The sequence below is a fragment of the Saimiri boliviensis genome, chromosome 9 (assembly GCF_048565385.1).
Source record: "Saimiri boliviensis isolate mSaiBol1 chromosome 9, mSaiBol1.pri, whole genome shotgun sequence".
NCBI classification, from domain to species: domain Eukaryota; kingdom Metazoa; phylum Chordata; class Mammalia; order Primates; family Cebidae; genus Saimiri; species Saimiri boliviensis.
Genome location: NC_133457.1, coordinates 126,427,046 through 126,451,785, shown reverse-complemented (window position 1 = coordinate 126,451,785; position 24,740 = coordinate 126,427,046). Strand labels below are relative to the sequence as shown.

General features: G+C 65.3%; 1 protein-coding gene across 2 annotated transcripts in view; it reads right to left on the bottom strand.

Annotated features, from left to right (window-relative positions):
• Nucleotides 1-674: 674 nt before the first annotated feature.
• The window catches only part of COL20A1 (collagen type XX alpha 1 chain), a 37,472-nt gene continuing 13,406 nt past the window's right edge, over nt 675-24,740 (bottom strand). The window contains exons 6-37 of one of the 2 annotated variants that reach the window (XM_074406766.1): nt 24,038-24,196; nt 23,660-23,779; nt 23,092-23,256; nt 22,327-22,491; nt 21,931-22,091; nt 21,358-21,487; nt 20,349-20,494; nt 20,136-20,259; nt 19,828-19,967; nt 19,408-19,537; nt 19,031-19,173; nt 18,813-18,945; nt 18,003-18,151; nt 17,695-17,824; nt 17,098-17,136; nt 15,728-15,866; nt 14,359-14,501; nt 13,939-14,048; nt 13,356-13,514; nt 13,190-13,267; nt 12,410-12,496; nt 11,600-11,653; nt 8,436-8,531; nt 8,306-8,359; nt 8,072-8,125; nt 7,710-7,763; nt 6,752-6,823; nt 5,605-5,640; nt 5,446-5,512; nt 5,093-5,263; nt 3,987-4,064; nt 675-2,681 (exon numbers count right to left, since the gene is read on the bottom strand). In XM_074406766.1, coding sequence (XP_074262867.1) covers nt 4,012-4,064; nt 5,093-5,263; nt 5,446-5,512; nt 5,605-5,640; nt 6,752-6,823; nt 7,710-7,763; nt 8,072-8,125; nt 8,306-8,359; nt 8,436-8,531; nt 11,600-11,653; nt 12,410-12,496; nt 13,190-13,267; nt 13,356-13,514; nt 13,939-14,048; nt 14,359-14,501; nt 15,728-15,866; nt 17,098-17,136; nt 17,695-17,824; nt 18,003-18,151; nt 18,813-18,945; nt 19,031-19,173; nt 19,408-19,537; nt 19,828-19,967; nt 20,136-20,259; nt 20,349-20,494; nt 21,358-21,487; nt 21,931-22,091; nt 22,327-22,491; nt 23,092-23,256; nt 23,660-23,779; nt 24,038-24,196 — 3,461 coding nt within the window. In that variant the 3' untranslated portion in view covers nt 675-2,681; nt 3,987-4,011. Of the gene's footprint in view, nt 2,682-3,986; nt 4,065-5,092; nt 5,264-5,445; nt 5,513-5,604; nt 5,641-6,751; nt 6,824-7,709; nt 7,764-8,071; nt 8,126-8,305; nt 8,360-8,435; nt 8,532-9,472; nt 9,640-11,599; nt 11,654-12,409; nt 12,497-13,189; nt 13,268-13,355; nt 13,515-13,938; nt 14,049-14,358; nt 14,502-15,727; nt 15,867-17,097; nt 17,137-17,694; nt 17,825-18,002; nt 18,152-18,812; nt 18,946-19,030; nt 19,174-19,407; nt 19,538-19,827; nt 19,968-20,135; nt 20,260-20,348; nt 20,495-21,357; nt 21,488-21,930; nt 22,092-22,326; nt 22,492-23,091; nt 23,257-23,659; nt 23,780-24,037; nt 24,197-24,740 lie in introns of those variants that run through there. The other variant, XM_074406767.1, reaches the window with a different exon arrangement.

Here is a 24,740-nt window from a genome sequence, read left to right as displayed (position 1 = left end):
CCACCCCTGCTGTGCATTGCCCCAGGCCTGCACGGGCCTGCCTTCCTGTGGGCTGTGCCCATCACGGAGCCATTCTTCCCAGCTCCCCACCTTGCAGGTGGCTCTCAGCGGGGCTGTGAAGGGCTGGAGCTTCCAGGGTTGCTCTTGGGGACTCAGGCAGAGCCACCTGGCATTGCCCGCAGACCTGGGAAGGGCACGTTGGATATGCACGGCTGCACAGCCCCTTCGAGCCACTCGCCCATTCCGCCCTGTGACTCCAGCATGAGCCGGTGACTCCATGACCTCCTCACAACACCCATGACCCCACTGGCCTGGGCCTGGCACCAGATCAGCCTTGCCTCACACCACCTTCATGGCTGGCCCCTGCTGAGTATCCTGGGTGGCATGGGCATGGGGGTGAACCGGGGGCAGCACCTAAGGCCATGAGCTCTGGGCTAAACCAAGCATCCCCCTGATTACCTCCTGGAGCCCCCAATGTGTAGGGCTGAAACCGGGCTGCCTCTGGAGGGGAGAGCCTTGGCTGTGAAGGGAGCGGGGGAGGCATTGCCAGGAACCCAGCACTCTCCAGAGCATGAGTGTCAGCTCAGTTCCTGGGGCTCCTACTTTGCCCGGAGTGATGTGGTGGAGGTCGGCCAGGTCTCGGGGCGGCTGCCTTCCTGGAAGCAGAGGCGCGCTGCCCTCACCTCTGATCCATACTCAGCTCCACTGCACAGGCTGGGGCAGGTGTGGCTTCAGGAGCCAGTCCCCAAGCTGCCTGGGCACCAGCTGGCCCTGCCTTTACTGTGCCATTTTAATTGGCCTCTGGCATAAAGTCAGTTTCCTGAAGACGCCTGGACCCCCTTTTCGAGGCTGAGCATTGTCTTCAGCATCAGCAGTGGGTGGGGTTCGGGCAGCTGGGGGGCTGGTCCTGCCGGCCAGGCTGCCTCCTCCTGGCTGCGAGCTCATGTGGTCTTCATGAGCCACCCAGTCCCTTCATCAAATTGGAGAGCCCCAAGAGAGGGGGTCCTTTGGAAGGTTCTGGATGCCCTGTGGGTCTGGGCTTGATTCCAGCCCACTCTCGCCTCACCACAAAGGCTGCTGACTCCGCTGCTCAAAGAGCCTTCTCAGCTCAGCAGGGGACATTTAATTCCCAGCCCTGGAGAAGCCAAATGAGCCCAACCAAGCTGTGTCACTGGTCACACAACTGAAGCCAACTTAGCTCCTGGACAGACACCAAGTGACCTAGGTGTCCTCCCTGCAGGACACAGGGGCTGGCTTAGGTTGTTGCTCTCAACAGCTGTCTGATGCCTGCAATGAAGGCTAGAACTCAGCTCCAGATGCGGCTTTACCTGCACCTCCTTTGGCCAAATGCTCTCCTTCTCCCTCAGAGCAAAATCTGCCTTGATGCCCCTGACTTCTTTGACCTCTGCCTTGTCCACAGACCCTGGGAATTTCTGGTGGTCTGTTTGTATTCTCATGCTGCACTGGGGGCTGCTTCCGGGCCTCAGTCAGGGCTTGGCTCCCGTCCTGCTGACCCTGCCTCTCACTGTATTTGGTCTCCAGGTCTGGTCGGGTCCTGGAACAGGTGAGTCACGGATGAAGCGTTTGCTCTGAAGCTGTTTGGCGCTCACCTCTTTGGGGTACACTCTTGTTCCTTCTGTCAATATCAAGGGCCTCTCTTTGATCCATTTTAATACCTTTCCCCCTGTCCTCAATGACACGCATTCCCTCTTCACTTCTGGCACCTTTCTTGCTTAGCTGCTTAGGTGGGAAGGGGACTAGGTCCTGAATGCTCGTTTGGAAAGGAAGGAGAAGTTCCCATATCACCTCCATGGGCTACAGGGCCCAGGAGCCCACGTGTGTGTGCTGAGCTGCCCCCATGCTGTTTGGGATGCAGTGGGGATGAGGCGGGAAGTCCAGGCTCGCAGAGCGCCCGTGATGGCTGGAGAGACCTGGGCCGAGGTGCTGAGGAGCACGCAGGTCAGAAGCCCGCTGAGGGATGACCTCGCCCTGAGACCCTAAGGACCAGGGGCTGGTGGTGCCAAGTCTCAAAGTAATGTCCCTGCACGAGGAACTCCGCACAGGGCCGGGCAGGTGAGGGACGGCTGCTCACACACAGGATCTGAACTCCTTGGGCAGGGGACCCAGGAGAGGATGAGGCAGGCAGGGCCCTGCTGTGCCGAGGCGCAGGCGTTGGGGCTGGACGGGAGTGCTGCTCTGAGGGAGGAGCCAGCATGCAGGGGACCGGAGGGCCAGCAGGTGGGCCGCTGTCTGCGTGAGGCACAGAGTGAGGAGGGCCCCGGGTCAGGCTCTGAAGAGGCCCAGAGAAAGGGGCAGAGCAGCCGCTGGGCCTGCTGCCCTCCCGACCCGGAATCTCCGTCAGCCTGGCTCCTCCCCTTCTCCACTGGGGCTGGGGCTCCAGGGCCTCAAGGCGGGGCGCACAGAGCCAAGGTGGGGGACACCCTCTCAGGAAATGACTCCCGCCTCACGTGGATGGGCGAGTACTCGGTGCTTTATCTGAACGTGGAAATGCTACAAAGCCAAGGGCGTGGGGTGGGCCGGGGCCGCTCCTTCCCTCTCCTTCCACCTGCAGGCTCTCGCTGGGTTTTTGTCCCGGCTTCTCCAGGATGTGGTTGCTCCTGGTGTCTAGACAAACCCAGAGAGGAAGGCACAGGGTTCCGCGGGGCAGTGCAGAAAATGTCCTGGCAGGAGGGAAGGGCAGACAGACCTGAGAGGCTGAGTCAGCTGGGCACTGGCTCAGGGCCAGCGTCCGGCACTGTGGCCACCCCGAGCGCCCACGTCCTGGGTTTCCACACACCGTGTCCAGCAGGCCCGGGGGAGGCAGGATTGTGGGCAGAGTGGTGGGTGGGCCGTTCTCTGATGCGTCTGTGGAGGAGCAGCAAGGCTGCTCATCCCTAGCCCTGGAGTCTGACCTGACCCTCGGGCAGCTGCTCTCTGGCCCCATCCTGACCAGGAGCCCCTGGGTCTCCCGCCTGTGCTCCGGGGCCCTCCGAGCCCCGGCAGTCACCTGGCTCAAAGGCACTGGCCCTGCCACAGGCTCCAGGTCTCACACCCAGCACCATGCTCTGGCTCCTGAAGCTACGAGGCTGGAGCTGTGCTGCGCCCACCTGTGCCCTGTCTCCACACCTGCTCCCTGTCCCCACACCTCTGCCCTATCCCCACGCCTGCTCCCTGTCCCCACGCCTGCTCCCTGTTCCCACGCCTGTTCCTCGTCCCCACACCTGCTCCCTGTCCCCCGCCTGCACCGTCCCCACGCCTGCTCCATCCCCATGCCTGCTCCCTGTCCCCACGCCTGCTCCCTGACCCCATGCCTGCTCCGTCCCCACGCCTGCTCCCTGACCCCACGCCTGCTCCCTGTCCCCACGCCTGCTCCCTGACCCCATGCCTGCTCCGTCCCCATGCCTGCTCCCTGTCCCCACGCCTGCTCCCTGTCCCCCGCCTGCACCGTCCCCACACCTCTGCCCTGTCCCCACGCCTGCTCCCTGTCCCCACGCCTGCTCTCAGACCAGCCCTCAGCTAAGTTTGGACACAGGGGCCACCTGCCCAGGCTTCCTGAAGAAGGCAGAGGTTACCTGGTGCGGCCATCGCCCCCACCCTGCCTCTCTCAGCCACACGCCCGGGGCCACGCAGGCCCCTCCTGGGACTCCTGTGAGCCCTCCCACCGCTTGCCCAAGCGTCCACTGTGCGAATACCTGAGCTCCGCCCTCCCTGCTGTGCTAACCCTGGTCAGGGCCTCTTCTGCCCCAGGCTGCGACCCTGCAGCTCCTGGCGCACCGGTCCGTCTCCGGGGCCCCACACTCCCGTTGCTCCCACGGGGTCCACAGTCGACCCTGCTTTTCCTGGGGCTGCCCGCCTGCCTGTGCTGCGCCCTGTGCTCCCAGCACTGCACCCTGGACGACAGCACGAGACCCCACCCATTGGCCCTTCAGTAGCTCCTCTTTCCCGAATGTCCTCAGCTCTGGCAGGTACAGGCAGCAGGGGCTCACCTGCGGCTCCCAGCGGCCCTGGGTCCTAGCCCCTCTGCCGCCCAGGGCTGCCCGTCTGACTAACAGCTCTGGGCTCCCCTGCAAGGGAAGGGAAGTGTATGAAGTCAGAGGAACGCAGAGGCTCGGGCCCTGTCCTGACGGGGGAAGAGGGGGCAGGGCCCTCCCTGGGCACAGGCAGCAGGTGCAGTCCTAGGATGGAGGCTGAGAGCTGCGGGTGGGGGCAGCAGTGTGCCGGGTCCCTGTGCCCCACACAGGTGCCTCCTGGGCTCCATGACGGAAGTTGGGGGATGGCCAGGCAGGGAGGCATCGGGTGGGGGCCCCGTGACGGTGCCTGTCACCCTTGGCTACACAGGTGGGTACAGAAGGGACCATTTATTCTGAGCAGTGATGCGCCCCGCATCTGCCAGGCTGTAACCAGGCCACCGTGGGCAGCTCCCAAGGCCAGGGCAGGGGCTCCCACAACCCAGGGGGCTCCCTCCTGGTTGCTCCCAGTTTCCTGAGACGTCTGTGGGGTAAGGGGTAGGATTCAGCTGATGCCCGAGCAGAGCAGAGACGCCCCCGCTGCTGCCCCGGCCGGTGCAGAACTCAGCTCTCGTGCAGCCGGGTCACCCCCTGGTCCGTCCTCCACACGGACGCCCCTCTCTGGCTCCAACTCCCCGAATCAGCCTCTCCTCCATCTCAGCGTCCAGGCCACGACCTAGCACTGGACTCACGGAGCCTGCAGCTCTGCGCTGAGTGGGGAGAGGCGGGGACGCAGCAGCCGGGAGGACGGGAGGCGGGGAGAGGGAGGGAGGGGGATGGGAGGGAGGCTGGGCACTCGTGGGCGGCCCTAAGCAGGCAGCTCATGTTTCCTGAAGACTGAGAAGGGGTCACCTTGAGGTTCCCGGGAGGCCAGGCCGAGGCCAACCTCTGCACCATGGCTGGCTTTGCGTAGGCTCAGGAGAGCCCAGTGTCCCCGCCCCAGCACCCCAGAGGCTGGACAGTGGCGTCTCCAGCAGGGGCTGCTGTGGTGACACGGAGCGAGGCCCCAGCCCCAGGACCAAGGGACAGCTGGGCCCCACCCCCCACACTCCCTCCGTGTACTGGGGAGGCCGGGAGCCCAGTACCTCTGCCCTCAAGGTGGCGGCCACCACGCCCCCGTTCTCCAGGAAGCAGGGCCTCACGGCGGGTGCCAGGGGACCCCGGGGGAGCAGTACCCGGCTCCAGCTTCTGTTCCAAGATGGGCATGGGGGGCCTGGTGTTCTCGTGGAAGAAGGAGTCGAACTTTGACACGTGTGCTGTGGGGAGGAGGGGTATCAGCAAGACGCAGTGGGGGCCGGGGGTGCGAGGCCTCTGCAGGCCAGGCCGGGACACCCGGCGCAGGCGTGCAAACGGTGGGGAAGGTGGCCTCCCCCGGTCTGGCCAGTGGAGGACAGACAGGTGTGCTGGGCACAGGTGCAGGGCCGCCGGCCTCACTCACCCTGGATGGCGGACTCACAGGCCCGGCTCACGAGCTGGTAGACGGCAGCGAGGGACGCGGGCTCGCCCTGCAAGGGAAGACGGAGCAGCTCTGGGACCCGCGTGGCCCGCGCCTTCCCGGGAGGACCCGAGCTGAGCCCGAGGACTCCGCGTCGCGCACCTTCTCGCCTCGTTCTCCTTTGGGCCCCGGCAGCCCCTGATGAGGAGGGAGGAGAAGAGAAGTCAGCAGAGACGGCCCGAGGCCACGGGCGAGCAGTGCGGCGGCCCTGGGGGGTGCCGGCCGGGGCGGTGCGACCTCACGGGGCCGGCGGAGCCTAAGCCCCATCCCGGACTCCCCGATCCCAGGAGCCCGGGGGCCTCCCCCGCACCCCGGCGCGGGCGCGGGCGCGGTTCTGCCTCGGAGTCCCGAACTTGCGCCGCAAAGGACCGGCCTCGGGCCGCAGATTCCGTCCCCGGGGAGACACCGCGGAGCGCAGACCCTCCCCGCGCCGGGCACCGCCCCGCCGTCCGTCCCGTCCCCCGCCGCCCCCGCAGCGCCCCCGGAACCTGGAGCGCCCTGAGCGGGGCCCACGGGGCTGCTGCGGGCACGGCGGCCCCCACGTCCGTCCCCCACGCCTCGGAGCCGCAGCCGCCTGCCCTCCGCCAGCTCCGTCCGGGGTGGGGCCGGGGGAGCTGCGGAACCCGCCCCAGCTCGGAAGCGGCCTCCATCAGCGAATGGGAAGTCCCTGGGCGGCCAACAGGAAGTGTCCCTGGGCGGTCAACAGGAAGTCCCTGAGCAGTCAACAAAAGTCCCTGAGTGGTCAACAGGAAGTCCCTGGGCGGCCAACAGGAAGTGTCCCTGGGTGGTCAACAGGGAGTCCCTGAGCGGTCAACAGAAGTCCCTGAGCGGTCAACAGAAGTCCCTGAGTGGTCAACAGGAAGTCCCTGGGCAGCCAACAGGAAGTGTCTGAGCGGTCAACAGGAAGTGTCCCTGAGCAGTCAACAGGAAGTCCTGGGCAGTCCGGTCAACAGGAAGTCCTGGGCGGTCAACAGGAAGTGTCCCTGGGTGGTCAACAGGAAGTCCTGGGCGGTCAACAGGAAGTCCCTGGGTGGTCAACAGGAAGTCCCAGGGTGGTCAACAGAAAGTCCCTGAGTGGTAAACAGGAGGTTCCAGGCAGGCAACAGGAAGTCCTGGGTGGTCAACAGGAAGTTCCTGGTCCGTCAACAGGAAGTGTCCCTGGGCGCTCAGCAGGAAGCGTCGAATGTGGGACTTGTACCCTCCGCTCTCCCGCCTCTGGCTGGCTGGTGGGTGTTGGCCGTGGACTTACTGTGGGTCCCACAGCCCCTGGGGGTCCTCGGTCTCCAGTAGTGCCCCTGGCTCCCGCCATGCCCTGGAAGCCCTACAGAGACACAGAAGTCGGGGTGTGGCTTGGGTCCCCAGCACATCTGCTCTCAATTTAGCCCTGGTTCCCAGACATCCCGGGGTCCCCCTAACCTGACAAGGGCGAACCCCCGGCTGGCCCCAGCCTCCCTCAGGCCGTTCCTCCGACAGGCTGTGCCTCCCCTGCCTCCAGGCCCCGCCTCCCCCTGCCCTGCAGTTCTCCGGTGCTGTCAGCACCCACGCCGCTCTAAATGTCCCCAGCTGTGCCAGCTGCCTCAGCGTGACTGCAAGGTGGGCTTCCCCCGAGAGAGATGCTTGCAGGGAGGCAACTTGGCCTGCCCCGCACCCAGCCCGAGGCTGCTGCCAGGAGACCCCCTCCAAGGTCTCCCAGGAACTGAGTTCACAGCACAGAGCACTGGGAAGCAGGCCCCAGCCTTCCAGCAGAGACCCCAGCCCCAGGACCAGGGGACACAGAGCGAGCCCCCAGCTCTGTGGAGGGCTGGGGCTGCTGAGCCCTGACACCCTCTCCAGAGACCAGGAGGAAAAAGCAAGTCCCACAGGAGAGATCAGCAGGGACCGGGGCCACATCCCCGCAGCCAGCCTGGCCCGCCTGCCCTCCCCAGGACACCCAGGAGCCCTGGCCCTCCCGGCACCATGGAGCCTCATGTGCCTGCCGATCTGCCCCGTGGGTGCCAGATAAACCCTCGCCTGGGGGCAAGCAATGCTCCTGGGCAGACACCCACCCAGCCACCAGGCTCTGCAGAAAGTTCCAGCAGAACCAACTCCCTCCCTGGCCACTTCCTGGGGCGGCGTGGGTGGCAGCTGGTGTTCAGACTGGCCTCTGCCTGGCCCCTGGAACCTAGGAGCCCTGGGTGGGGGTGGGCTCACGGGAGGTCGGTGCTTACCCTGGGGCCAGGGGGTCCAGGAAGACCAGCAGTTCCCTCCAGGCCCCTCATTCCCTGATGGCAAATGAAGGGGCTAGCTGGGTGCGCTTTGTGATTGTACCCACCCTTCCCATGGTGACAGCCCCCCAGCAGCACCCAACACACCCTGTGAGCACCCCACCATGGTGATGGCTCTTGCCTGGGGTGGGCTGGAGCCCCCCTGCCTTCTGGCCATGCCACAGGCTGAAGGGGGTGAGGCACGGGGTAAGGCAGGCACCCCGGAGGAAGCACTTCCCCCTCCCCGCCCCATAGCCCCCATCTCCAAGACCCACCAGGCCAGGCTCTCCCACCCCGACAAAGCCCTCCAAGCCCACAGCCAGCACCTTTGGTCCCTGAAGGCCAACTCTCCCGGGGATGCCTTGGTGGCCGGGGTGGCCCTGGGAGAGAACAGAAGGGCCAGCCAGGCAGGGCCAAGGTCACATCCAGAAGAGATGGCCCTTCCTGTGAGCCTCACCCCGACACCTGTGCCCCCCCTGCACAGAGGCCTCTCTTTTCTCTTCCCCACCTCCATCCCTGTCCTTCCCCCACCCGTGGCTCCCTGGTCCCAGCCATGCTACCTGTAAGCCTGGGAGCCCGTGGTCCCCCTTCTCTCCTTTGACCCCTGGTGGACCCTGGAGCAGAAGATAGGCTGGGCAGCAAAGCAGAGGGGGCACAGGGCAGGGCGGCGGGGGCGGGGGTGGCACCTACCACAGGCCCCTGGACTGTGCGGCCCTGGGTTCCCGGCGACCCCTGCTGGCCTCCAGGGCCTTCTGGTCCCATCTGTCCAGGTGGCCCCGGCTCTCCCTAGAGACACAGGCAGTGGGAGGGCCTGAAAAGGGCACGCTGGCCGCCCTTCCTGTGGCGCCTCTGTGGCCCCTCCTGTGGCCCCTCTGGGTCACAGGCAGCCCTCATGGCCCTCTGGGCATTCAGACCTGTGGAGACGGCTCCATTAAAGGAGCAGGGGCAGCCCCAGCACCCTCACTGCCCACCCTAGGAGGGTCCGAGAGAAGCTGGTCTCCCAGCAGGCGTCTGCAGAGCTGGAGAACCACAGAGCCGAGCCTGCAAATCAGGTCCACCCAGCCCACCCAGCCCTCCCCTGCCCGACTCTGGTTCCAACAGGGGCCTCGGGGGTCGAAATCAGTGTGGAAAACTGTATGGAGGAGACGGAAGAGTTTCTTAAGCCCTGGACCCCAAAACACTAGACTGAGGCTTTACGGGAAATCCAGCCCTGTGGGGCAGAGGGAGCTGCTGCTCTTTAAACACAAATGGTCTTTTAAACAAAGCAAATCGAGGTTCCAAACACTGTAAAGAAAACTGCCACAGTCTTATTTATAAGCATCAATGAAAAATCCAAGATAAAATGTCCGCAAGCTGAACTCTGTCGCACGTTCGTGGATGACGAGAATTCAGCAGCCGCGTCCGATTTTCGGCGGACGCGAGAGTCACCCAGTATTTAGGGATACACCACAATCAAAGCTGAGAGCTGCAGGAGGCAGTTACTTCCCCGCATCCACAGCAGGACTAGAGCTTACTTAATGTCCGCTCTTGAAGTTTTAAATCTAATAAGCTTTAAATCTAATCTTGAAGTTTTAAATCTTCGCTACCACGTGACAAAATACATCTGCCTCTGCTACAGGACAGCCCCGCGGGGTCCAGGGCCAGAGGCACTTCCGTGAAGCCAAGAAGAAAATGAGAATATCTGCTATCGCCACGGCTCTGACACAGTTCCGGAGTGCTCACCAGCACCATCAGGCAAGAGAAAGAAATCACAGTAACCGAGACCGGAGAGCCGACCGCGAAGCGTTCATTTGCAGCGGACGCCACTGTCGACCCCGAAAACCCACGAAAATCAAATACGGTAATGGAGGAAGAGAGCTGGGTACCAAAAAATCACGCAGCGAGAGACAGCGTCCTGTGTGAAGAGAAGGAGGCCGAAGCTGGAGCGAGAGGAAAGACCTCACTTATAATAGCAACAAAAAGAGAGGCTGCCTACGGATGCAGGAGAGCGGAGCAGGCCTGCTGGAGGGACCGTCCCCACGCTGCTCTGAGGGCCACAAAAGGCCCTGGGGACCAACGGGAAGGTGGCCGTGGTTTTGGACGAGAAGATTAACACCATAAAAACATCATCTGTCCCTAAGTATATCTATAAAGTGAACGTGGTTCCGAAAAAAAAAAAAAACCAGTTGAATAGCTCAGGTTAAATGGATAAGTGGATTCTGTAGTTCACTGAACAATGAAATAAGCAGAGCCAGGAAAATTCCGGGAAGAATACAAGAGAGGACCAGCCCCCTGTATCGAAGTCTTAAATAAATAGGTCATAATTGAAGGAAGCACCACCCTTGCACACGAACAACAGACAGATCAATGGGACGGACTGGAGCATCTGAAAAACCCCAAAGCACACAGGGGCCTTGGACATCGCCCCAGCTGTGGCACTGAACTCCTGCGAGAGGCCGGCTGTGTCTGGCTCAGGTGACCAGAAAGAGCTGTGAAGAGGTGAAGCTGGAGTCGTCCCCGTCCCCCCGTCCTCCCCAGCCTGGTCACAAACGTGGAGTGTGGGAAAGGCCCCGGAGGTAGCGGGAGGAAGTGCACTCTCTCCTCTTGGAGGCTCAGGAAGACCCTTTAGAACAGGATACACAGTTCAGAAGCCACAGGGGAGAGCAGTAACTCCGACTGCGTGACATTATTTTAAAATCTGTATGGAAATGCAGATGGCAAACAAGGCCAAAACTCGCATCAGACACAGAGCTGGTTCCATCAAGTGAACCGTGAGCCCACAAATTAATAAGAAAAAATAACAGTGGGGAAGAAGTCAGAGGACGTCTCCAGCAGGAAAATACGGCAACTTTCAAAGGGTGTTCGCGGCGCTTGGAAGAGAAATGCATTTCCATCTACCGACGGCTCCCACGGCAGCCAGTATGCAGGGTGGGGGTGGGAAGCCACCGCTGGCTCCCCACCCGGGAGCGCCCTGCACGACTCTGCGGGGGCGTTTTGGGGCATCTACCCCACAGCACAGGGGCACACGTGTGCCCCCCAACCCAGACACTCTCCTGGGAAATCTGAGCCTGAGATGCGCCCTCAGGCTCCAGCACAACCGCTCAGATAGAGGAAGCGTGGCAGCCCAGGCGCAGCGGGGCGCGAGTCTGTGCTCACGGGGATGTGGCACTCTCTGGAAGGATGCCGGGGAGAGGTGGGCGTCGGGGGTGGGGAGGAGCAGCCACACCTCCGGCATCCTGTGCCGTGCCTGTGTGTGCTTGTGCGAAGTCTGGGTTAGGAAATGATTAGAATTGAGCCTGGAGGGCAGCCTTCCCACGCCTGGGGTGGGTGCTGCTGTCATCGCTGGGTGCACTGTCTTCAACATCCCTCTCTGCAGAACCAGAACCCACCCCCGAAACCCCTCCTTGTATGCTGCGCATGTGCTGAGCCTACACACATTGGAAAATACTCCATAGACCTGAGCTCCTGGGTCCAGCCCAGCACAGACGGCATCTGGCTCTCGCCTGCCCATCGGAAATCAAGGGCGGCCTTGAGGGCCAGCCAGGCTGCCGAATGGACAGGTGGACTCACCTCCCCAAGCCTCAGTTTCCCCACCTGGGCCATGGGGTTCATCCTTCCTATCTGGGTGGAAAGGGCACTACCAACATACCTAGGCCCAGGGCCAGGCACCCAGCAGGCACGTGGGGAAGGCCAGTCCAGACCCCTGGGCCCCTGGGGTGCTGGGGTTCCTGCCTGTCTGCAGCCTGGGGAGACCCCACCCTGCCTAGGGTGGCTCTGTGCCACTCCCTATGTTCTCAGGAATGTACTGGGAGGGGCATCCTCTTCTGGTAGCTATGACCCAGGCTCCCCACCTCCCAGGACTCCCCAAAACTTACCCTGGGCCCTGGGAAGCCCTGCTCTCCTGGGGTACCGTTCCTCCCTGGGAGGCCCTGCAGAGGCATAAGGAGGGCTAAGCCCCTAGAACCACCCCATGCTGGGCCCACCCTGGGCGCCTGGCCCCACCCAGCTGGACTGTCCACTACTGTCCGGGGGAAGGAAGCGGCTTCCAGGGCAAGGCACGCTGGCCTGCCCACCCTTCTCACAGGCAGGCAGCTCTGGGTTCACACCCCCGCCCCCTGAGTGGCCAGGTCTGTGGACACTGAGCTCCAGTGAGAGTGCCCGACTGGTCCCATGCAGCCAGCTCTGGAAGCCCCAGCTGTCACCTGTGGGGTCCTGGAAACGGGGTGAGCAGGTCCCACCCCATGGTCGGGTTCCTGGCCTGGAGAGCCGCCTCCCCGAGGCCTGGGCAGAGGCTCCTGTGGCTCCTGCTGCAGGAGGCTGGGCTGCCAGCATCCAGGACAGTGACCCACAGCGGCCCACGTCACACCCTGGGCCACGGCACAGTCCTGGATCCCCGCTACACCTGGGCCCCCTTCCCAACCCTGACACTGGGGAACACTGGACTCCATGCCAGAGGAGGGCTCAGGAGGGGGAGGCCCAGCGGCAGAGGAGGGGGCTGGTCCAGGCCTCGGCCCCACGGCCCAGGGCAGGCGCGGCAGGGAGGGGGCTCATGAAGTGCGTCCCAGCTCTGCGTCAGGACCGGGGGATGGACAGGGGCGGGAGGCTCTGGGTTCCACACTTGCCAGTGGTAGCACTACATCAGCCAGGGGTCCCTGGCCACCCCAGGGAGACACTGCTGGACTCACTGGGGGTCCTTCGGGCCCTGGGGGTCCAGGGGTCTCTGAGGAACAGGTACAGGCAGACGCGAAGGCTGGGCAGGTCTCTCCTTCCCTCTGGAAGAAGAGAGACTGCTCGTTAGAGAGACCCTGGGCTCTTGCCTGACCGCACAGCTGAGCTTAGCCAAAGACACCTGGGCTCCAGGGAACCTTCCAGACCTGCACCTGGAGGCGGGGGGAAGGTCTGGGGCACGAGCCCACGGGGGGCATGGCCCGAGCTCAGGCCACAAGCCCCTGTGTGTGCAGCCAGCCCTGGAACCACCCTGCCAGGCTGTCCGCATGAGCCCCAGGACGGAAGGGCACCGGGTACATGGAGTCGTCACCAAGGACCTGGCGGCGTGGGGAGGACTCTGTGGCCTGGCCATGGGCCCCCTCCTGACTCATCTGCACCTGGCTGGGCCCACAGAGGGGAACTTCCCCGCCTGCCAGAGCCTCAGGTGCTCTTCATCCAGCATGATCTCCCAGGTTCACCCTCTGGCCCTGGGGCCACCTCTTCTGAAAGCCTTCCCTGATTTCTCCCAGCACAGTGACAATCTGGACAGGCCAATGCACCCCCGGGCACTGTGACCTCAGTGGGCCCTTGCCCTTCCTTCCTGGAACAGGGGCAAGGGACTGGCACACCGAGGTGGGGAGCTCACAGCACCGGGGACAGGGACCGGCACACCGAGGTGGGGAGCTCACAGCACCGGGGACAGGGACCGGCACACCGAGGTGGGGAGCTCAAAGCGCCGGGGACAGGGACGGGCCTACCGAGGCGGGGAGCTCACAGCATCGGTCCTCATCGGCCCAGGTGTCACTGCACACGATCTGCAGCATCTGAAGCTGAAACTGCAGCGCAGGGGGCTGGCTCGGCCCCAGGGCTCAGAGAGGCCGCCAGCCCCGCCAGCCAGGCCCAGCAGGGCAGGACCCCACTCACCGCAGCGGAGCTGCTCCGGGGGCCCCTGGCCTTGGCCAGCCTCCCCAGCGTGATGAAGCCGGCAGCGGGAGGGCTGCCCACCTCCCCGAGGGGCCGCTCAGCCACCTTCCGGCAGTCCACGTACAGCCGGACCTTGGAGCGGCCCACAGCCACGTGCACCTGTAACACAGCATGGGCTTCCCCACAGTCCGGGCAGGGCCAGCTCCCACCTGAGCCCTCCAGCCAGGCCAGAGACGGGGAGCAACGCTCATCACCAGTCCTGGGGTCGGGGCCTGACGTCACCTCAGGTTTGGGGGACCCTGGGGGAACCCGCCTTGCCGGGCCTTGGCTTCCCCTCTGTAAAATGGACTGAACGGCACCTGCTGCAGTGGCCTCCCAGGGGGGTCTGCGGGCCCCAAAGACAGGCCGGGCGGCTCTTCCACTCAGGTTAAGACGGAAGAGCCGGGGCAGGCCCCGAGCCCCAGGACAACGTCACTCCTGAGGAAAGTCCTGCTGGCATCCGCAGGGCCCTGCGGGGGGCTGGGCTGTCCCGGAGCTGGGGGAACGGCGGGGTGGGGGGGCCGTGAGTTCAGCTTTCCAGGACCTTGTGGAAGCTCCCGAAGAAAATCTTCCTCACTTCCTGCGGGTCGAAGGTGGCCTCCTGCAAGGCAGCCCTGGGGTCTCGGTGGAAGTAGGTCAGGGACTTCCTCCCGGCTGCCAGGGAGGGGGCAGAGCGGGTGAGAGTGGGCAGCGGCCAGCTGGGCCTAGACCTTGAGCAGGGCGGCCCCCACGACACGCGCAGAGCAGCTGAGGGTGCGAAGCCGGAGGTGACCCTCAAAGCGGCCCACAGCCCCCTGGCCGGGACACCTGCCTTCCCCAAGGGTGGGCGCCAACAGCCCTGCGCCGGGGAGGCCCGAGGGCCTGGCCTGGAGGCTGGACTTCCTCCGAAGGCCTCCCAGGGTCTGGGCCTCCCTGCCCCCACTCCTCCTGACTGCGGGGGGTGGTGACTCGGGGCCCACGTCACCATCCAGGAGAACTCCGAGGACAGGCTGGAAGTCCTCGGCTGTCATCTGCCACAGCGCGAAGGCCTCGCGGGGTGTCTCGGGAAGCAGGCGCACGAGGAAGACGATGGTGTGCTCTGGCGGGAGCGGGGCTGGGTGGATGTCACTGTGGGAGGGTTGTGGGGGGAAGCACATGAGCAGACCCGGGGTGGCTAAGCCTGGCAGGACGAGCCGCTCACCGAGCCACAGCCCCAGTCCCTGAAGCTGCTCTGAGGGTCGTGGTGGACCCCTGCACCTTCCCAGCTGCAGATTGAGCATGGAGGCCGTTGGCTCCCTGAGAGCCTACACCAGTGGGACTACAGAGCTGAGGATCTGAGGCCACACTGGGGGCTCCCTGCCTCGGCTTCCCCATGAGTAACATGAGGTACCAGAAGGATAGAATCCCCTCCCACTGACTGCGGAGGGTTCAACAGAAGTACTGGGAGGTGTCAGGGGCATCCACACAGCCCAGGGTCATCCCAGGTCACATCCTAGATGACCCCAGCAAGGGCTCACCAAGACCTGCACTCCCGGAGGCCCCCGTGGGGGTGAGGGTGTGCCAGCCCAGGACACCCCGCAGGAGGGTTCCGGGGTCACAGAAAGGCAGCTCTGCTTTTGGGAGCAGCTCCCGAGACTCACGCTCATTGGCACTGCCCAGCGGGCCCAGCTAAGTTTGTTTGTTTATTTGCTGGCTTGTTTGTAGAGACGGGGTCTGGCTACCTGGCCCGGGCAAGTTCCAACCTCCTGGACTCAAGCGAGTCTCCTGACTCGGCCTCCCCAGTAGCTGGGCCTACAGATGTGTACCACCACACCTGGCTTTCGCCTTTATCATCTGCAACATTTTAACTTAAAGCATCACGCAGCGAACGTCACAGTTCAGGGTCAGGACTGACAATCCCCCGTAAATCAGGCAGGGCGGACGTGCGGAGGCAGGAACCATCTCGAGGCTGGTGCAGAGCTGCGTGAAAGCCACTCCCACACATCCAGCTACCGGCAGGCCCGTCGCAGCGCCGCAGGTGGGAGAAAGGGCCGCTCGCGGGAGGGCAGCCTGGGGCGCCGGCAGCCTGAGGAGTCCTCGGCCCGCGCAGGAAATCCCCCCGACTTGGCTGAAAAGTACGCCGGGGGCTGGCCACACTCCGCCGAGGAGATCTTACTAATTTTAAAACGTGAATTTCTGAAGTGCGAGCTCTGGGGTGAGTCTGCTGGTCGCTGACGTAGCTGTTCAAGGCCGGGGGCACTGTCCTGTCCCACAGCCTCCAGGGGGCTCCTGCCCGCACGTGCCCCGGGCCCTGCTCACCGTCAGAGGCCCTGGCACATGCGGTTCCAGCTCCACGCCAAGCCTTGCCCTCGCACCTGACTCGTCTTGTCAGCTGGGCGTCCTTGAAGAGCGTGAAGGTCGGGGTCGCACCAAAGGCAGGGGGCTCCATGGCCACGCCTCGGATGGAAGCATAAACCTTCTCCACCAGGCCGAAGGTCACCATCAGGTCAAACCCTGCGGGACGTCGTGGGGGAGAGGGCACTGAGGGACCATCAGAGACGGCAGGGGAGCAGCGGAGAGGCAGGAGCGGGGGCTCAAGAGGGACCCAGGGGCCGCAGCGTGGTGGGAGGGAGCGGCTGACGGAGCCGGGTGAGTGGGTGGGACGTCAGCACAGGGGCTGGGGGTGGGCAGGGGTCTGCTTCAGTCCCTGGGCTGGGCACCGCCCCCCCGCCCCCTCCTCAAAGGAATCCAGCACCCTGAGAAAGCCTCCCCCAGGCTGCCCTGGGAAATCACTGGGCCGAACGCCCAGCTTTGGAGACCCAGCGACGGACAAGATGGAAGCCCAGCCTCCGACCGGGAGCCCCACCTGCACCCGCGCTCCCCAGCAAGCACAGTGCATGGGGTCCGCAGCCCTCCCAGGGTCACTCTTCCCTCCGAGAAAGACTCTGCCCACGAGTTCCCCTTGGCTGGCACACCGCGTGCCCGGCTCGCTCCATCCACACTGCCTGGGGGCCCGTGACGGCCCCATTCCCTGGCGAGCCCCACCACGCAGGGCCGAAGCGCCACCCACCACCTGTGAAGCCCCTGCTCCATGTCCGGCACGAACTGGCACAAAGTGAAGGGTGAGATCCCATTCACACAGCTGCTTATCAGCGCTGCCAGCAGGCCGGGCAGGAGGCGGTCGGGGCTGCAGCCCCTTCCAAGGCCTGTTTCAAGTTAGCAGCCCCTGTCCCCACCGTCCCCACCATCCCACTGTCCCCACCGGCCCCACCGGCCCCGCCGTCCTGGCTTGTCCCCGCTGCAGGCTCAGAGCAGCCGCAGCCCCGCAGGCTCACAGCGCTCAGCACCCGCAGCGCCCCCACCCTCTGCACTGTCCCCCGCCTTGAGCCATCCACCTCTCAGCCCCTCTCTGGGGAGGGCCTCATTCTCAGGCGACTCACATGAGGACCCAGGCTCGGCTCCAGTCAACAGAGACTGTGGAATGGGGCCAGAAAGGACCCAGGGCCCCCAGCATTGCCTTAGCTCTGCTGGGTCCCGGCCGTGACCTTGGGTAAGCTTCAGTTCCCTCAGTGAGAAGCAGGAATAACCGCCGCCCAGCAAGCCACGGGGACATCTGTGGAGGCGCAAACCCGCCCAGACGTCCTCCGACCACACCACCGTGGGGCCCCAGGTCACGACACCCTTGGCCCCACGCCCAGGAAGAGCCCGAGAGAGCGAGGCGGGGCAGGGGGAGCACAGGACCCACCTGGGAGGGAGCCGTCGGGGCGGAGGGCCGGGCAGGTTGCTGAGAGGAGATGGGGTACATGTGAGGGGGCAGCCTGGCCCCCACGCCTGACTGACCGCTGGGGAGGGGCCGCTTCGTGGATGACGCCCCAGCCTGTGGTCCTCAGGTGGCACTATGCTATGTCCCATCTGCCACCCACGCCGTGGCCTCAGGACTGTGGTCCCAACACCTCCCAGACGAGGCCTATCACCTCTGGGATCTCACTGAGTGAGCAACTGCCCCCACTGTCCCCAGGAAGACAGCCTGGGGGGGCCGGCGCCATACCAGGTGTCCCGGGGGTGTGGCACCCTTTGAGGGTACTGGTCACCCAGGGGAGCCCTGAACTGGCAGGGCCAGGGAGATGGGGCATGTGTGTCCTGGGGCCAGAGAGATGCCTGGTGTGTGGGCGGGCCCAGCGGCACGCATGTCCTGGGGGCAGGGACATAGGCTTGTTCCATGGCAGGTGCTCGGAAGCCTTCATGGGCAGAGAAGGCAGGAAGGAGTACCCCTGACGGGAGAAGCCCCTCTCCCCTGGCTGGGGCTGGGGCTCCTTGGTCTGGGGTCTTGGTGCCCACTCACCCGTCTGGCCCGTGGCAGACACAGCCTCACTCTTGCCTGCTGTGTAGACAGCTGACACCAGGACCCTGTACTTGGTGGCTGCCTGCAGGTCAGGGAGTGTCACGTGGTTCCTGGGTCCTGGCACGGAGACCTAGGGGAAGGAGGATGCCTGGTCCCTTTCTCCTGGGCAACTCCGCTTGTCCACGCGGCTCCGCTGCCTCCCTCGGGTCCCACCGTGGCAGTGCTGCCGCCCTCTGCAGATGGCATGACCACGCCCCTTCCAGGAGGCCCCATGAGGGGTGGTGGCTTCAAGCTCTACCAACACTCACGGATTTCTCAGGTCCTGAGCCAGAGGCGGGCGCGTAGGTGAGCTGGTAGCGGAGCACGGGGCCACGAGGGGGTGTCCAGCTGACCTGCAGGCTGTCGGGGGTGTCCGAGGCCAGGGCCAGGTTGGAGGGGGGGCTCCTGCTCACCATGGCTGACGGAGAGCATCGGCTGTGTGGGGCTCAGACCCTTCCAGAAAGGAGGTGCCCGCAGCCAGAGGACCAGCCACCCAGCCCCTACCCTGTGTGTGCCCTGTCCCCACCACGCCACGCCACACCCACACCCATGTCACACCCACACCACACCCCACCCACTCCCCACCCCACCATGTCACACCCACACCCATGCCACACCCACACCACACCACACCCCTGCCACACCCACACCACACCCACCATACCACACCCATGCCACACCCATACCACACCCACATCCCTGCCACACCCATGCCACACCCCACCCACTCCCCACACCACACCCCACGACACCCACGACATACCACACCCAGACCACGCTCCTGCCACACCATGCCCCTGCCAGGGCCCCCACCACACCCCCAACCAGGGCTGCTGCCTGGGCTGCCCTTCCAGACACTACGTGGTTTGTACACTCAGCCACGGGGGAACACCTGTCCCCATGTGGACTCAAGGAAGCCCTGCGGACTCCAGTGACCAGGCCCAGTGGTCGGGGCTCCAGGAGCCTGCCTGCCAGCAGTTCTGGGAGTCCTGGACCTGTGGAGCGGGTGAGTCGGGGTCCCCCGGGCCCATCCGTGCCCCACACCACACCCGGCAGAGGGGAAGCAGAGGGGCACCTACAGGGGGCATAGCGGAGGGACACAGGGTCGCTGCGGGCCCCGTCCCTGTAGTAGGCCAGGATGGTGACGTCGTACTCCGCGTGCCTCCCAAGGCCAGGCAAGACAGCTGAGCCGAGGTTCCCCGGGACAGAGACCTGGGGAGAGAAGAGCCAGGGTCACCGGGTGCAGCGGGGTCCTCAGGCTCTGAGCCCGGACGAGGGACAAGCCCAGCCCGCCCACCTCACGAGCCCTGCCCTCTCCCAGAGGCGTCCACTTGATCTGGTACACGAGCACGCCAGACGGGGCTGCAGCCACCCATGACAGCCGGACCTCGTCCCCTGGCAGCTCCGTCACGGACAGCTGGCTGGGGCTGGGCACTTTCTCTGAAGGAAGCGGAGACAGAAGCTGGGGTGCAGCTCCTGAGCCTGGGCGCCTCAGAGGAGAGGCAGCCACACCCAGGAAAACCCACCACACCCGTCACACCCGCCCGGGTGCCCGTCCCCACCTGGCTCAGCCCTGGCCCAGAGCAGGCACCCGAAACACTTGATGTGAACTATCCAGCGGGGCAGAAGGGGGCAGGACCCCGCCGGACCCCAGCCCGACCGCTCCCCACTCACTGGTGGTGACCCGGCTGGTCAGCGTGGAGGAGCCACCCCCGGGGTAGAGGCAGGTGACGCGGACGGTGTAGGTGGTGGAGGAGGAGAGGGGCCCCAGCGTGGCTGAGGTGGCGTTCCCAGGAGCCTCTGTCTGTAGTAGGTTAGGTGGGAGACGTGGCAGGTGCAGCAGGGGCCTGGAGCCCTTGCTGGGTAGAGACCCAGGCCCAGCCCAGAGCTGCAGGGCGGCCTGCTGGGTGGGGCCCACCGCCTGGCCCCCCACGGCCCCCACACCCGCATCTGCTGCACAGCAGGTGCCTGCGGTGCGCCTCATGGCAGCTGTGGTTCTAAGCGTGTTATTTGATGGCTGGCTCCACCCCATGCCTGCCGACAGGGCCCTGTGGTCCCCCGAGGCACTCGGGCCCCAGCGAGCTCTGCTCTCACCTGCCCCGAGTGTCCGCCCTCGCTGGACGTGTAGGTGACCCTGACCAGGCGCACAGGCCTGGGGATGCGCTCCCAGAACACTCGCACCGAGTCATGGCTCACATCCGAAAAGCCCAGGTGTCTCGGGGGGCCCGGGGGCGCTGCAGAGCACAGCAGAGCCTCAAGGGCAGCACGCGGCCTCCGTGGACAGGGCAGGGGTGGGCAGTGGCTGGGACCGAGGGGGCCTGAGGCCCCCCACGCCACGGAAGGCTGAGGAACCTGATGAGGCACCTGCCCCGTGGGCAGGCAGCTGCGGTCGGGGCACTCACGCGTCCTGACATGGATGCCCCGGGGCTCGCTGGCCTCCAGGCCCCGCAGGCTCTGCACCAAGACCTCGTAGTCCCTGCCTGGCTCCAGGCCGTCCAGCAGCACCTCGGGCCGCCCCACCTGCACCTGCAGAGGCACGACTGGATACTCCCATCCAGGCCGGCCCCACCCCCTCTGCCCCACTCCCCTGCCTCCCCACCCCCGCCCCAGCTCACCTCTCTCTCCTCCTCCTCCCCCTTCGGGGAGGCAGGCAGCCATTGCACCAGGTAGTGGGTGGCCCCCGCCGAGGGCTGCCAGGTGAGGTGGACGGTTCTGGGTGTCAGTGCGGCCAGGGTCAGTGCCCGGGGCGGAGGCAGAGGTGCTGGGGGCCGTGGGGGGCACTTTAGAAAGGGAGCCCACAAGCAGATCACACCACGCACAGGCGACCCTCACACCAGAGTGGTGGGGGCGGCCAGCACGCAGTAGATACGTGGGATTCGAAGTGGCGCCTCTCAGGCTCCACCCTGGGCCGAGCTTGTGGCGCAAGCTCTGGGGACACAAGGCCACCCCACAGGTTTGTGTAAGGCCATCTGCCTTGGGGCCATGGCAGGAACGTGGCCTCCGGGGGTAAGACGGGCCTCGGGAAACAGCCAGACACCAAAGGCTGCCCGGTGTGACTTCGCCTGCACAAAACGTCCGGGACAGGCCCACCCAGAGACAGAAGCCGGGCTTGAGGTTGCCAGAGCTGGGCGGGGGCAGAGGAGAAGGCGCTTAGGGGTCCAGGGGCTCCTCTGGGGGCAGAAAATGATCTAAGATGAACTGTGGCTGTGGCCACTAGGCTGTGTACTTGAAATGGGTAGATGGTGGGATGTATAAATTCCATCTCAACAAGGCTACTGCAGCAGGGCTCATGGCGGTCCCCGGGGGTCCAAGAACCCAGCGAGCTACGCCACATGCTGGGGGCCAAGCAGGGTGCAACTCCATAAACAGTGTGGACAGGAAGCAGACTGGGCTGTGGTTATGGTTGAGGTGGTGACACAAACGGTCTAGCTGGTGTTCAGAAGAAAACACTGAGGGTCAGAGGGGCCCAGTGACAGCCTTGGTCACACAGCAAACGGGATGGTGCCAACTGTGGGTAGTTAAGACCCAGGGCTGCTGGCTACGCTGCCCTGGGTGCCAGGCTCCAAGGGGCAGCCGAGAGTGGGGCCTCCCACCCAGAACCTGGCCCCCCGGGCTCCCACCTACCTGTGGTCACCAAGCCCCGCAGGCCCTCGCCGACCCCGCCCCCGTAGACAGGGAGCACGGAGACCAGGTACTGTGTGTGTGAGGTCAGGTTGTGCAGCTCCACGGAGGCGGCCGGCCCTTCCACCACCACCTGGAACAGAGTGGGCGAGGGAGGCAGGAAGGGGGCGCGCCGGGGGCTGGGGCCGGGCAGGAACTCCGTCAGCTGGGGTGTGGGTTTGGCCAGGGCCCACAGGGTGCCCCCCCTTCCTGCAGGCCCGCACTCCCGGTACCTACAAGGGTAGCACCAGGCACAGCGTGGGCAACCCACTACGATCGATCAATCGATCGATCAATCAAGGGGAGAAGCCGCCCCGAGTCCGGCCCCATCCCCAGCGCCCCGGCACGTCCTCTGCGCCACCCTCCTCGGCCTCCAGACGCAGCCCTGTCTTGAGTCTCTTGGCCGCCATCCCCTCGCCATCCCCCTATCGCCTGAACCCAGTTATTTGTGGGCCTCTATTCCCGGCCTCCCCTTGGCTCATCAGACATTGTGATGCGGAGGACCTGCCCGGGGAACCCGCAGGCCGGCCGTCTCACCTCCCTGGGGGTGCCACCTCTGGAGGCCTGCCACACGATCAGATACTTGAGGGGCAGCTGCGGGGCCGGAGTCCAGGACAGGCGGACGCTGGAGGAGGTCACCTGGGTCAGGACCAGGCTGGTGGGGGCAGGGAGGGTGTCCAGGGCCGGAGCCGCCGCTGCTGGGGTGGTGGGTGGGGGCGGGGGTCAGCGCTGCGGGTGGCCACTCACAGGAGGGACAGGAAAGCTGTTCCCGGCCCCTCGGAGGGCAGATGTGGGGGGGTGGCGCAGACCCCTCAGAGCCACGGGAACCAGATTCAAGTCCCACACGGGAGGCACAGCACCCCCCACCCTCTGCCCCAGTGGCTAGGTGGGGCTGGCGGGGCTGCAGCCTGCGTGGGCGGCCCTGCCTCTCACCTGGACGCTGCCACGGGCCCCCACGCTGGAGCCTCTGGCAGAGGAGGCGGCTGAGCAGGCCGGCCAGCGCGCCAAGCTGTGGGAAGCCCAGCACGTTGTGGACGGTGATGTCCTGCGGCGGGGACGCCAGGAGCCTCAGCTCAGCTTCATCCGCGTTCTTCACACCTGCTCGTGAGAACGGAGGTGAGTCGGCCCGTGCCGGGGTCACCCGACGGGGCCACCACGCGGCGGCTGGGTCTCCGTGGAGACTGGGCCAGAGGAGGAGGCCCAAGGCTACCCTCCTTGGCCCGCCACCCGAGCTCGGGTCAGGTGCTCCTGAGGGGTTGGGGCATCGAGGAAGGGTCTCTACCCCCAGGACTCCCACCTCAACATCTGCGTTCCCTCCCTACAGGACGGAGTTGATTCTCCCATGAGTCCCAGGCCCTGGAGGGTGCCAGGAAGCTCCTCGCCAGGGGACAGCAGGGACAGCCCGGGCTCCTCGGTGAATATCGCACCAGGGAGGTTCAGGCCACGAGGGCAGGGGCGGGGGCTTCTGCGGACGGCAGCAAACAGCAGGAGACTGAAAAGGGAGTGGCCGCGCCCATGCTGCCCACCGGCCACATTGCCGCCGAGTGCCAGGCAGTGCCCGACTCTGCGTGCAGCCCGTGCCGTGGACGTGGAAGCTGAGCTCAGGACCAGGAGTCTGACGCCAGCTCCCAGCTGCCACCCCGAGCCCAACCTGGTGGTGAGGGTCCAGCCTAGGGCCGGGGGCCACACGGTGCTCACCCACCGCGAAGACAATCACACCCAGGTCCTTGAGGGCGCGGGCGGCAGTGTGCACGTCATCCTGCGACTTGCCATCCGTCACCAGAATCACCACCTTGGCCGCCTCTGGACGCATGCCGGCCGCCGGCTGCAGGTTCTGTCCCAGCACGTGGGTCAGGGCCAGGCCTTGGGAGCAGTGGGAATAAAGTGCCAGGCGGCCGTCAGCATCCCCTCCGGGTGCCCGGCTGGCAGCAACCGCACAGCAGGGACTCTCTCCTTCCTTGCAGGCTGCCAGGAGGCTGGGCGGCAGCTCGAGGGGGCAGTGCCCCCCAGAGGAGCCCCAACCCCCAGTCGGGCACTATCTGCAGGTAGCAGCCAGATGGGGCCGGTGCGGACCCAGCCAGAGTGTCGGTGGAACAGAGGAGCAGTGCGCTGGACATGGGCTCTCGCTTCCGTTGAAGGTAAACGAGGGGGTGACCGTGCCCTTTGCAAAGGTGCGGAGGGGGCGGGATTTATACACAAGCTTTTGAGGTCTGGGGGGCTGCCGAAGGAGGTCTACCCTCAGGATGGGGTGGGCGGCGGGCCGCACCTGTGAACGTGTTTCCCCCCTTGTAGCGGAGGTGGCGCACGGCTGCCAGCACCTGCTCCTTGGTCCCGAGGGAGTTCAGGTCCCACTCGGTCTGGGCGTCCCCGCTGTACTGTGTCAGGCCTGGGGGCAGGGATGTGGCTCGGGCTGAATGTCCGGGGAGCTGCACAGGCCTCTGCGGGGTCCCCAGGGAGACGCCGCTACAGAGTCAGGGCCTCCACATGGAGGGGCCCCAAACACCTCACATGCAGCAGGCGCCCTGCCCCCAAGGTGGGAGCCCTGGCTGCTGTGGGGACCCCCACAGGTCACAGCCCACCCCGGGTAGTCAGAGTTGTGGGGACCATGCCAGGGAGGAGTAGGAGGCGGGTGGCCAGAACCCACCTACTTGGACCTTATCCGGCCCGATTTCAAAGGGCGCGATGACGCTGGCCAGGAAGTCCTTGACCTGCTGGAAGTGACTGTGGCCGATGCTCCAGGACCCGTCCACCAGGAAGACCATGTCAGCAGGCATGGGGGGCAGGCAGTGAAACTGGGGGGCAGCTGGGACGGCAGGGAGCGGGCAAGGTGCCAGGTGAGGCCGGTCACTGGCCCAAGACCCCCAAACCACTCCAGGCCTGGTCCCAACCCCAGATCACCTTCCCTGGGGCTCCGGCCACAGGAGTGAGTCGGGCTGGGCCAGGTGTTGGGGAAAAGGAGCCCGAGACCCTCGGACCCCACCAGACTAGACAGCCTTGCATGGACCCTGCTGTGAGGTCCGCCACGGCTGACGTAAGGCCCCCGGGTGCTCGGGCACCTCCATCCTCCACGACCCCGGCGGCCGCTGCACACGGCTCTTTGCACAGGAGCCGGCCCTCGCTGCACACCCTGACACCAAGCCAAATTCCACCGGATGCAAACCGGGCACAGAAGAGAGGGTGGGCACTGCAGACAGCTCCAGCACAGACAAAGCCCTCAGCCCCGGTCTGGTGCTCCCCAGAGTTTTGCACAGACAGTGCCTGGTAGGGCATGCCCCAGAGCCAGGGCCAGACCCCGGGAGATGGCTGAACAAGGCCAGCAGCCATCAGGGCGGGCCTCCCCCGCCACC